We start from the raw sequence: 12,938 nt of genomic DNA on the forward strand, positions 1-12,938 counted from the left end.
AAATCCTGGGGAAACAGATCAAATCTGGCTGGATTTTCCCCAAGTCAGAGCCCATCATTTTCCTCTTATAAACAAAAGGGAAGGGGACGGGGGAAGAAAAGGAACCCACAAGCTTTTAGGTAGCTGGCTGCATCTCAACACTCTAGTCTTTTGGGGTTCCTTGTTTCTCCCCGCCCCCTTACCCCCCACCTCACACCTGGCATCCAGGAATGAAGAGTGGGGGAGACCCAGATGATTTGGAATTCAGATTTAGAAAGCATTTGCGTGGCTACCTTTAACTTTCAAGGACCCTGTTTTAGTTGGTTCGTTCATTCATTCATTCATTCATTCAACAAATACTTAGTGAGCACTTACTATGTGCCAGGCTGGGAGACATCCGTGAACAAAACAGAGATGCTGCCCTTGTCCAGTCTGTTCTTCCCATGAGAAACAGACAGTGAATGATAAACGCAGTCAATTAGAAAATTACAATGTAATTTTAGAAGGACATAAGACGTTGTGGAAAAGGGGTCAGAGGGCAGGGGAGGCTGGAAGGCCTACCTGGGAAGGTGAGGTTTGAGCAAAGACTGGAGGAGGTGAGGGAGGGAGTTGAGTTGGTCGGGGGAGCACCCTTCTGGGGAGCAGAGGCCCTGGTGGGCATGCCAGCAGGTTCAACGTGCAAGTCAGCTTCCTCCGCCAGGTCAGCGCCTGGGTCTTTACTCCCATTGAGGTGGGAGCCTTTGCCTGGTTTTGCTCAGGGTAGCATCATGTCCCAGCTTAGGTTTTAAAAGGGCCACGCCCTAAATGCAATGACCAAACCTTCTCTATATACAGAGTGTTAGAGCTAGACAGCACCTCAGAGACACCCCCATGCCCCCACTTGGCAGATGGAGACACTGAGGCTCAGAGATGGGATGTACCTTGGTCAGGTCACATGCTCTGGGAGAGGTGAGTCAGTCTCGATCCCACATCTTCCAACCTCTCCTGTCCATATTTTATGGGGTGCTGGGCCTCAGGTTACCCCTGAGGAGACTTGTTCTGATCAGATCTCCCCATGGCTAGGGGAGAGGGGGAAAGGGGACTGGAATGCACAGTGGCTAGGGTTACTGTTATTTTTCAATCCCCTGGTCCCAGTAATCTTTGTTTTTTTAAATTGGAGTTCAGAAAAATGGAGAGTAAGATAAGGTACGAGGAAAAGGGTATGATGGCCCAGTGGCACTTCCAACCCCAGAACCCTTCTCTCCCTGGGGTCTCGCACCCTGCCCTTCCCACACTGGCACCCAGGCTGGGCCGGGTGGTCCTTCAGTCACCACCACTGTGCTGGACCCCAGGTCTCTCTTGCTCAACCAGGTCTCCCTACTGATGGGCCGTGGGAAGAGGGCTGGAGCAGGGATACGAAAACCAACTTGGCCTTTGCTGATGTGCTGGTGGGGACATGCTGAGCCTGGCCAGTGACCAAGTGGCCCCGGGTCCTTCCTCTCTTCCCGGGTGGCATTAACCTGACAGAAACACTGGCCTGGCTTAGAGACGCTCAGCCAGTCATACTTTCCCCATCTACCTCTTTTCTTAGAAAGTTGTATTCAATCTTTAAAGCCTATTCCCGAAAGGCTTCTCCCTGCTTGACTTCAATCATCACACATATTTTTGCCCACTTTATATGTTGGGTAATCCTCCGCACGCCAGTCTCTTCCACTGGGATCATAAAGGCTCGGAGGGCAAGGATGGTTTAATTTCTCATGGGAGCGTCCTGGCACCTAACCAATAGCTTGACACATTGTGGGTTCTCAAAATATGTTTGTTGCCTGGGATCCAGAGGAAGAGACGTAATGGTGGGCAGTTGACTAGGGCAGCATGAGGGGGTGTCTTGGTCCCAAGCCCAAATTTGCCTTGTCTTCTCTCCCGGCTGAGACTGTCCTCAATCTCTGCCTTTCTAAGCCACGCAGCTTCCCTTCCTACACTTAGCCCCTTTTAGGAGGAAAAAACAGGCGTGGAGCATGAAGGAGAGTCATTTCTATTTTGAGTGATTTCACAACAGAGGCGGCTGGCAGAGTGGAGCACAAGGAACATGTGCTTGAAAAAAGGCCCGCATGATGGTTAATTTTGCGTTACCCTGATGGTGCCATGACGGTGCCCAGGTTAAACATCATTTCTGGGTGTGTCTGGGAAGGTGTTTCTGGATGAGATTGGCGGGCTCAGGAAAGCAGATTGCTCTCCCTCATGTAGGTGGGCCTCGTCCAATCAGTTGAGGACCTGAGTTAGAATAAAAGGGTGGAGGTATTTGCTTTGTGTTTCCTGCCTGACTGCTTGAGTTGGGGCATCTCACCTCATGCTTTCCAGCCCTCAAAATGCTATTTATACCACTGACTCCTCTGGTTCTCAGGCCTTCTGACTTGGACTGAATTACACCCCGGCTCTCCCGAGTCTCCAGCCTGTAGATGGCAGATGGTGGGACTTCTCAGCCTCCATAGCCACGTGAGTCAATTCCTGACATTATATCACACCAGTTCTGTTTGTCTAGAGAACCTGACTAATACAGACTATCTCTACTTCACTCTTCTGGGAGCTTCATTCTATTCATCTTTGCCGTGGGGAGGAGGCTCTCCACTCTTGCACTCGATGCAAAGAGAAGCGTGTGCATTCATGCAGCAATTTATTCAAAGCACCTACTAAGTATTGAGCTCTGTGCTGGATACCCAGGAGGCAGGCTTCTGGAAATGGGTTGTTGGCTCCTAACCTGAGAGGGTCCAGGCTAATTGTTCCAGGTGTCTTTGTCTGACCACAGTCTCACTCACTCAGAGGAGAGAGGCGAAAGGAGTCAGGAGACCTCTATGACGGATGAGCTGAATTATCCCTCATGCTTTCCTCAGCCTCCATAAGCTCATCTGTAACACAGCTCCTCATCTTGCCGATGACAAAGAGTTGTTGAGATGTATGAATGAGAAGACACTTGGAAACGACCCTTCAAAGCATGAAGTTCACCATGTGCAGTATTGGGCAGGAGGTCACCGCACCTGGGGCAATGCCCAGGTTGGGTGTGGGGCCCAGGGCAGATCTCTCCCCCGGGACCGAGCCGCAGGCACTCACCATCCTCACACAGGTTCAGCTTAGACAGGCTCCTGCCATCGAAGGGCTCCTCGAAGATGGAGCCGGTGTCGCGGTCACTCACAGTGTTCAGGTACATGGCTTTGTTCTCCATCCTGTCTTTCAGCAGCAGCGGGAGAGGCAGCAAGAGGAGAGGGGAGGCAGGGAGGAGGCGGGGGAGAGAGAATAAACTGTAGGTGGAAACAGAAGCGAGCGGGTAGAACAAGGTGTTCACCCTGTGGCCCTGAGCCTGATCACTGGGCTGCTGTCCTCCTCCACTGGTGACATCCACAGGGTCCTTAGGACTCCGATGCCCCCTCCCCAGTTTCCTCAGTGCTTCAGAGGGCCAAGGCCCTGTGAGCCTTTCTGATAGTGGGAATCCGTCTTCTCCCTCCAACAGCTCTCGGTGGGGCTGGCGCCCTCCAGAGACCCCTGAGTTCAGGGCTGGGAAGAGGCCGTAAATGAGCAGTTGCCAACCAACTGCCCTTCTGACAGCCAGAGGGATGGAGAGCAGATTCTGCTCTTGTCTGTTCAAGTAATGAGATGCCACATCTCCTGAATACCCATGTGTGCATACAACACATATGTGCACGTGCGCGCACACATACATGCATGCGCTCAAACACGTGCACATACATACATGCATGCATTCACACACATGCATGCACTCACATGCATGCACTTACACACATACACACGTGCATACACACACATGCATGCACTATCAGGGTGTTCGCAGTCTCTGCAGGCCTTTCTTCCAGCCTGTGGGAGAAGGGGTAGAGGGGAGCCCACATCTCCGCCATGGTCTTCTTTCCCTGCACCAGGGGTTTCCCGGAGCTCCAAGACGGCTCCTCCCCCGGCTTCTCTGGGCTGCAGTTGTGTCCAGTTTGCTAATCTCCCAATACCTCCATCCATCCAAGTCCTCCACCCAGTAAGGGCCTCTAGGTGGGGCCCTGAACAGCTCCGCTGCTGCTAAGCTGCAGGGGACCCTCCCTAGTTTCAGGGCACTGCGTGCAGCACCCCTCCCTCTGCCTCCGTGGGATCCCGGAGAGCAGCAAGCAGGAGGCCGGTGTCTTCTGCATGTGGTAACCCTCTCCTGGCCAAAGGCCACAGGGGCTGCTGCCCGGGGTCGCAGGGAGCCAGAGCTGCCATGCTGGAGGGAGGTGTTGAGATGGGCTTGGGCCAGCGTAGCCCCATCTTCATTTTCACCATCCCCTCTGGTGCTCAGCTGCTTGTTATGTGGATGTGTCCGTAGGGCAGCCCTGTCTCTGCTCCCTCCGCACCCCTCAGCTGGTGGAGCAGGGGCCTGGGGAGCTGGCTGGGGAGATGGGCTGGCCGAGCAGGAGGCCAGATGTGAGTGAGATGAGATTGCAGATGCTCAGCCAGCTCTGCTAATGTTTGTTACTTGGGAACGAAACCTGAGCATGTTCTTTCAAACCAAGGTTTATTTTAGACCCTTCCATCTTTGGTCTGAGAGCCATCTTTGGGCCGAGTTTGTGCTCTCAGGCAAGGTACAGCTAACCGCCGAGTGTGTGATGATAGAGCGAAACCCCTCACGTGGGCAAACATCCCACGAACTGCAGTCCGTTTGCCATCCGGGGCCTCTCTGCCCTCCCAGGAGCCCTGTGGGGTGGTGTCAGTCTGCCATTCCCATTTTAAAGATACCCAGAGGCATAAAGAGGCAAGAACCAAGGATGTCGGAGAGGGTGAGGCGCCACGCACACGCTTCCCACCCAGGGCACTGGCTCAGCACGAGAGTGCTTTGTCCTGGAAGGGTTAGCCATCCCTTTCGGTGACCACCTTCAGGGCCCAAGATGAGTCAGTTGAGGGGGACAGGTGGGGCTCTGACAGCCGGAAGGGAGGGGACAAGGGCCATGGAAACATGGGGGTGTGGACACCCAGGTGCCCCGCGGAGGAAGCTCAAGGAGCCCGGACCTCTGTGTTGCCAGAGTGAGACCTTCCTCCCCCACTTTACCTCCTAGAGTGTGTTGCTGGTGCATTTTATTTGATTTGATGGTGCCTTTTAGAGCTGAGGCTCTCAGCCATCCACAGCCCCACCCCAGGCGCTCTGAGCAGGCCCGCAGACACGGGGTCCTACCCTGGCTCCACTCCTATTACTCGGGAACTTGGCCCAATCAGCTGAGCTCGCGCAGCCTCAGGCCGTTCTTTCTGCGATGGGGAGAAGCACATCTGCCAGCCACTCGGTTATCGAGAGCTTCATGTGGGACCGTGAACGTGGACGGGCTTTATGAACTAGGGCACGCAGGAAGTCGGTGGCAGGGTCTGGTGAGAGCCATCAGCCCCCAGCATCTTCTGATTCTGCCAAGCAGCCAGCTAGGAGGGCCTGCAGGTTCCCGAGGCCTCCCTGCCGCTTGAGGGTGTCAGGATCAATGCTGTTTGTGCCCTTTGCAAAAGGCGATCGTGAATGTGGGCCGGAGCTAAGATCCGGACCCCGACTCTCAGAGTCCCTCTCCGGGCAGCAGAAGGACTCGATCAATTCTTCCTGCCGAGGGGGTGGCATGAGCCTTGCTGGTTGCTGCAAAGAGGGTGTGTCTGGGACCCAGCACCTCATGCTGCAGGGCAGGGCGCGCAGCTTTTCTTTGGATTCCTAGCTGTCAGGTGGCCCTCTCTGGAGAGTGGATGCCTAAGTGGGTTTGAAACCCTCTCCTCCTCTAACTGTACTTAGTTAGCCTCAATCACAGCCCCAAGCTGGAAAGGTGTAGATGTTTTATAAATAAGCTCTCCCTTCATATATATTGCACCACCAGGCACGTGTGCACAGACACAGAATCACATGCGTGCGCGCGCACACACACACACACACACACGCACACACACACGCACAGACACAGGCGCACACACTCTGCACATGTAGGGAGACTGTCGCCCATACCATCTGCTCCCTGAATCGGCTCTGGAGCAGTGTCCCGCGCCTGGAATGCTTGTCCCTAAGGCAGTAGCTTCCTCTGGCACCCCAATGCAGACTCTCAGTCGCCCGTGCAGACAGCTGGACCAGGGCCCCGTGGATCTCCTCAGGCTGCCACGGGGGCCTTCCCACCTGGGGCTGGCACCTCCGTGCTCCACAGCCTGAGGGTCCCTGAGCACCGTGTCCTCCCGCTGCCAGGTACTGAGACAAAGTGAGTGTCAAAGTGATAAAGACTCACCTTAGGGCCTCCACGGAGGCTGCGGAGGCTGTCCCCTCAGTTCCGGGCGCCCATGGTGGCTGGAGAGGTGGCTGCTACCGCCGCACGGAGACCCAGGCAGCCCCTGGGAGCCTGTCCCCACAGCCGGCCGAATCCAGAACAAATCATAGAAAGAGGCTGTCGGGGTGCCCAGTGACTTGTCTTGGGGGTCACTTCTCCAGGAGGATCAGGTCAGGAGGCAAGACTCAGCTTTGTGCCCGAGTGGAGGCCTGGGGCTGGGGAGCCCTGTCTGGGTGCCTCGCCTGGTTCAGCCAGGGCGGTGCTCGGGAGATGTTCTGTGGAGGCACCAGCCGCTCTGCTAGGTACTGACTGAGATGTGAACTGCAGCTGCTCTGGCGGCCAGTCTTTAAATGCAAAGTTTTTTGGAGCAATTGTGGAGGCCCACCTTGGGGTCTGGAACACGTCCCCCCTCTAGTGGCCACTTTTGGCATTACAGCCCTCTCAGGGATGGCTGCTAGGTCCAGAGCAGAGGAGTCAGCCTTGGTCTTCATGTGCGTGTTCTAAAGGCCCTGCTCAAAATACTTTTTGGAAGTCGTCTAGGGAAATGGCAGGTAGACCTGGCTTGCAATCCATGCAAGGAAACCAGCCTTGTAAGCTTATTTTTAGGACAGAATTGGCATTGTTTAATGCATTCACCAAACTTCGCTTAAAATTACTTCATGTTTTCCTAAAGCCACATCCACCCCCAAAGGGCAAAGATTGGCCACAGTGGGGATATTCATAAGAGCACCCCTTAATTCACAAAGTCAATCTCAACATAACTCAGCAATAAAGCCGGCATTTATGGAGAACTGACATTGCACAGGGGCAGGGAGCGGGGGGAGGTGGGGGGTGGGCGGGGAAGCGGTCTGGGCGAGTTCACTGTTCTCAAGAATGAGAGGTGGGCCCAGGCAGACATAACTATAACCCTAAGCAGGATTGGTTACATTTAGAAAAGGAGATCTAACCAAAATGTTAAGAGAGCAATAGCATTTCTATTGGGATGGAGATGGGGGAAGGCATTAGGGAAAATTCCAAAAATAGTCTGAGCCATGGCAATACAGTCCATTTATGTGGACAGCCCCCCTCCCTCCCCGCCCCCAGGACAGAGCTCTGGAGGTAGCATTTATGAACAGGCTCCCGTTCCTTGGTTACAACTTCAGCCTCCATACTTGAGGCTCAGATCTCGTACATGAGAACAGTTTGCCAAGGCTCAGCTCTCTTCACAGTACAGCTGCCAACCCACAGCTGGGTCAGAAATGTCTTAGTCACTTTCAGTGACTACGCCTCCTGACCATCCCTGGGAGGCAGCTCCAATATGAGGCCTGTATCACAGAGGAAAAACGTAGTAATGATAGAATAATGATAATGATAATAACAACAGTTATAGTGATAATAGAAGGAGGAGGAGAAAGAATAAGAAAAAGGAGAGAAGGGAAAAGAGGAAGAGAGGAGGAAACACTTTATCGTATATGCCATGTGCTAGGCAATGCCAAGTGCTTTTCTCACATGAACTCCTTTAAGCTTGACAACAACCCTATGAGGTAGGTACTATTATTATTCCAATTTTACAAAGACGAGGGAACTACGTAACTTGTCCAAGGTCAGGCAGCCTGAAGTGCACAGTTCAGTAGTGCTAAGGAGCTTCATGTTGTTGTGCAAACACCACCTCCATCCATCTCAGGAATTCTTTTCATCTTGCAAATCTAGAACTCTCTACCCATTAAACAACTGCCTGTTCTCCCCGTGCCCCAGCCCCTGGAAACCACATTCTACTTTCTGTCTCAATCTATTGGACTATTTAGGTGTCTTGCTATGTTTTCATTTGTGTCCTGCTCTATCACCTTTAGTATTTTTGTTACTTTTTAATCTATTTCATATCCAATACAACTATTTCAAGAACTTTTCATTTATTTATTTATTTATTTATTTAATTGTCTAAAGTTTTACATATGTCTCTTTTTCCCCCAGTTGACACTCCACCCCCCGCCCCAAGTCATTCCCAGTCAGCCTCCAGCGCCCCAGTGTCTGTGTCCATTGGTTATGCTAATATGCATGCATACAAGTCCTTTGGTTGTTCTCTAACCCCTCCTCCCCTACCATTTGTCTCTGGATCTATTCTTGTTCATCAGTTTATGTTGATCATTATATCCCACATATGAGTGAGATCATGTGATATTTATCTTTCTCCAATTGGCTTATTTCGCTTAGCATAATGCTCTCCAGTTCCATCCATGCTGTTGCAATTGGTAAAAGTTCCTTCTTTTTTATAGCAGCATAGAATTCCATTGTGTAGATGTACCACAGTTTTTTAATCCACTCATCTGCTGATAGGCACTTAGGTTGTTTCCAAATCTTAGCTGTTATAAGAACATTTTTTATGCAGTGTTCATAGACCAGTGTTTATCTTTTTCTGATGTTGGAATATCCTGGTGAAAAGTGTGTAATCTCTCAAAATCTTGAATTTGGATTTACTGTTTTAAAAAAATAATTACTGTTTATTTATACCATGAACTTCATCAATTTAGGTCTTATTCAGGAGATAGTTTTGGTAAAAATTATTGTACACACAAAATGATATAGAAATTTAACTCGTGGTTTTTATAAAATTTTGTTTGATCAATAGTATAAATGTTTTCTGATTTGTCATCTTATTGTTTATCTCAAAGCACTCATCTGATTTATTTTTGTTATTGTTGCTAATCCTCACCTGAAGATATTTTTTCCACTGAATTTTTAGAGAGAGTGGGAGGGAGGGAGGGGAAGAGAAGAGAAGAGAAGAGAAGAGAAGAGAAGAGAGAGAGAGAGAGAGAGAGAGAGAGAGAGAGAGAGAGAGAGAGAGAGAGAGAGAAACATTGATGTGAGAGAGACACACTGATTGGCTGCCTCCCGCATGTACCCCAACCAGGGCCAGGGATCAAACCTGCAACCCAGCTAGGTGCTCTTAACCAGGAATCAAACCCACAATCCTTTGGTGTGAGGGCCAACACTCTAACAACTGGGCACACTGGCCAGGGTAGCAGCCATCTGATCTTAACTGAAATCCATCAACCACCTCCAGCCACTAGCCACACTACCCCCTGCCAATAGGAGCTACATCTGAGGGAGGGCAGATGGATCCAGGGGAAGGAGTTCTGAATTGGAAAGCAGCCCAGGCCTCTAGGATGGTCTATGCCTGATCAGCTTGAAGTCATTCCTAGTGGTTTTTATTTCTTCCTCCATAAGTTCCTGTATCTTTTCCCCAAAATAATTAGGCGTGCTTTGTTAATTAGGCAAAGTACAATAACATCTTCAAAAGATGATTCAGAAGTAGTTAGGCTGACTTAGGGACAAAGCCTCAGATTTATAGTATCAAATCCTGGGCTTTAATCTGACCATTCTTAGTCGTGTATCCTTGGGCAAATGACTACACGTCTTGGTCTCAGTATTCTCATTGGACATAAATATAATAACCGATATTACAGGGCAGTAGTGAGAACTGAGTGGGACAAGGCAGTGATTGTGAGCCCACTAGTTCCAGGAGATGTTCTTGGACTTTTCTTGGAAAAGGGTTTTCTGGTCAAAACAAAAGGTGTTCCTTAATTGCAGGACTTACCAGAGCCTTTAAGATGCTACTGAGCTCTGTGGGTCTCCCAGAGAGAGATGAGTACTAAGGCTTCTTCATTCTTAACTGAGCAGAGAACAGGGCTAGCGTTCCACCGGGCACACGGACGGAAATGATAAGCTAAGGTAGTAAGCAGACTTGTTTACAGTTTAAACAAAAACAAACTTTAGAAAACCGGAAGGCGGATTCCTGAGTGCCAAAGAGTGAAAGATGTGTCATGCTATTGGAGTGTGGTTGTTGAGGCAGAATGCTCGGGAGAACAACCAGCCAGCACTCTGCGGGAGGAAAGTTTAACCTTTATTGCTCAGATCTGCCAGTCCAGAGGAATTCCGGATCCAAAGCCAGAACTGAACTTGTGGGGAGGCCCTGACCTATATATCTCCTCCTGTGGTGTCCCTGCAGCTCCACCCAAGTCAGTCTTGGCAGGGCCTTGGGGGCAGGCTCTGCAGCTCCGCCCAAGTCAGTCGGAGTGGGGACATAAGACTACAGTTTTAACCAGATACTGAACTAGGTTGCAGGCCCCCCATCCCCTCCATTTTCCTTTTCATGGTGAGGAGCCATTCATTCCAAGATGAAAATAAGGCAATCCCACCTGTCACCTTCCTGAGGGAGGGACCCTGCCCCAATTGTCATTGTCTCCCCATCCTGCAGCATAGCCCCATAAAAGTCAGGTGGATACCTAAAGGATGGGTTTCACCTCCTTGCTCAAGGTCATTGGTTGGTCATGCCATGGGATCACCCTCTCCATCCTGCTTTCTTTCACCTTGACTCCCACACTCCCTTCTGTCGGAACTTAGGCAAGTCTCTTCTTACTGCTCTACACCCACACCTATCTCCTGAGACTTTGCCCACGGCCCACCCTCCACCCCTACCTTCCCAGGCTTTCCAACACAGTTCACCCTTCAGGACCAGCCCAGCCCTGTCCCTCCCTGAAGCTTTCTCCACTGACTGAGCCACCTCTGCTTTCGGTGGCTAGAATGCTCAGGGGCTGCTCCACCTGCTCAGGTGCCTGAACAAAGTGCTTTAGGTTGCTCTGAGCTCACTGAGGTCAAGGTTCATGTGTTACATTCTTCCGTTCCTCCCCACTCTACCCCCTAGCAGCTAACCAGTGACAGGCCCAAAGCAGGTGGTACATCAACATTTACTGATTGTTGACCTGAGCAGTGGGCTTCAGAGATGCCTTGTGGAGAGAAGACTGGATTCCAAGCCAGGACACCCAGCCTTGACTCCCAGCTCCACCCTCCCAAGAGTTGTGGGTATGAGCAAGTTACCGAACCTCTTTGCATCTTCACTTCCTCTTCTATATAACTGGGTTACTACCTCCTGGCCTTCCCATCTTAAGGGTTATTACAAGGGGAAGGAATGTTGAAAACTCAAAGCACTTTGCAAGTGTTAGCCATTGTTACTATTTGTCAGAGTTGACAGTCCCCGACAGATGGAGTATTAATCACAATGTGGTTCCTTCTCTACTGTCCAGCTGTTGACAGCTGGCACTGAGTCTGACACAGTGGGATCAGGAGCCTTCGCGTAGTGGAGTTCTCTGCTCTTCATCCATCATGGAATCTACCCAACCATCTGCTTCATCTCCATGTGCTCAACTCATTTTCATTCATTCCCAGAAGGCATGGGAATGATGAATTACATGAAACAGCCCAGGTTGTCTGACACTGGTCCAAGGTTATAGGCAATAAAGGTGATTACCCCCCTCCCCATCATGTGCACAGGCCAGGACCCAAAAGCAGGGCTTGCCTGCATCTTCTTCTATTGTCAAACTCAATGGTCCAAGGTACCCGAAATGGGTCACCTAGTGAGGGGCTCCAGGGGGATTGCTCTTGGAGCTGAGATGATATAAATTTTGTTTGGGAGTTGGATGATGAAGTAATTTTAATGTGAGGAATTTATAACTGGTAGCCAAGCATGTTCATTCAAGTGAATCATAAGAAATTTCTCTAAACAGGGTGGGAATTTGGGCCAAAACTCAGAAGAGGAGATTTCATGGGATAAATGTAAAATGCACAACAATGTAGGCAAAACTCATTTGCCCACACACAAGATATAAAATACTAGGATTTTCAGAGGCACATGAAAAAAACCAAAAACCCTAAAATTTTAGATGACTTTGAGGTTGATGTAAGTCAGCAAGAGTTAAGAGAAATGGCTACTTCAAAACTTAGGCTGCATTGCCCAGCTGGCGTAGCTCAGTGGTTGAGCATTGATCTATGAACCAGGAGGTCATGGTTCAATTCCTGATCAGGGTAGATGCCTGGGCTTCAGACTCAATCCCCAGTGTGGGGCATGCAGGAGGCAGCCAATCTTTTCATTTCTTCTTGGTTCTTCTTCATTTCCTCTTGGTTCTTACACATATTGTTGAATTTGTCTTCCATTCTTTTCAGCCACCTTATGACCATTTCTCTGAATTCTTTCTCTGACAGGCTGCTTGCCTCCATTTCGTTTACTTCCTTTTCTGGTGATGCCTGCTTTTCTTTCATATGCGGGCTGTTTCTTTGTCTCCCCATGATCTCTCTTCTCTGGGTGTCTAGTTATGTAGTTCTCTCTCTTCTTTCTGTGAGGGAGTGTAGAGCTCCTCTGAATCTGCGTGCTTGCGCCAATTGGGGACCAGTGTTCTCAGGTTTGCAGCTGTTCAGTGGGTGCCATAGTTGTAGATTCCCCGGGCTTTTCAGGCTCCCGATAACATCCACTTTCCCCTTCAAGATGGTGCGGTCTCCACGTCCGAGCTGGTCGTTCTGGGAGCGAACCCAGCAGCAGTGGGGGCTGCCTGGTCAGGGGAGCCCCATCCGGCAGTCCCCCACAGTCTCCTGGAATATAGCTGTCCCTCAACTCACCAACAAACACTCCCCATGCAACCACACACTCTCCCTTTGTTTTCTTACTCACACACTATCTTGCAGTCTGCCTTCCTGTCTGCAGCCATCTTTGAAACCTCTCAGGAGGCAGCCAATCAATGATTCTCTCTCATCATTGTTTCTCTCTCCTTCCCTCCCGCTCCCTTCCTCTCTGAAATCAATAAAATATATTAAATAAACAAAAACAAAAACTTAGGCTGCTTTAATAGAAGCACAGTGAACAGAAAA

The 12,938-nt window shown here is 50.3% G+C and overlaps 1 protein-coding gene across 2 annotated transcripts in view; it reads right to left on the reverse strand.

The window, feature by feature from the left end:
• Positions 1 to 6,585, reverse strand: part of SCARA5 (scavenger receptor class A member 5) — a 101,831-nt gene extending 95,246 nt beyond the window's left edge. Inside the window, exons 1-2 of one of the 2 annotated variants that reach the window (XM_079770953.1) lie at positions 6,225 to 6,585; positions 3,064 to 3,176 (exon numbers count right to left, since the gene is read on the reverse strand). In XM_079770953.1, coding sequence (XP_079627079.1) covers positions 3,064 to 3,175 — 112 coding nt within the window. In that variant the 5' untranslated portion in view covers position 3,176; positions 6,225 to 6,585. Of the gene's footprint in view, positions 1 to 3,063; positions 3,181 to 6,224 lie in introns of both variants that reach the window. The other variant, XM_079770954.1, reaches the window with a different exon arrangement.
• Between the last annotated feature and the right edge of the window lie 6,353 nt (positions 6,586 to 12,938).

Source organism: Cnephaeus nilssonii (genome assembly GCF_951640355.1).
Source record: "Cnephaeus nilssonii genome assembly, chromosome: 5".
In the NCBI taxonomy this organism is placed as follows: Eukaryota; Metazoa; Chordata; class Mammalia; order Chiroptera; family Vespertilionidae; genus Cnephaeus; species Cnephaeus nilssonii.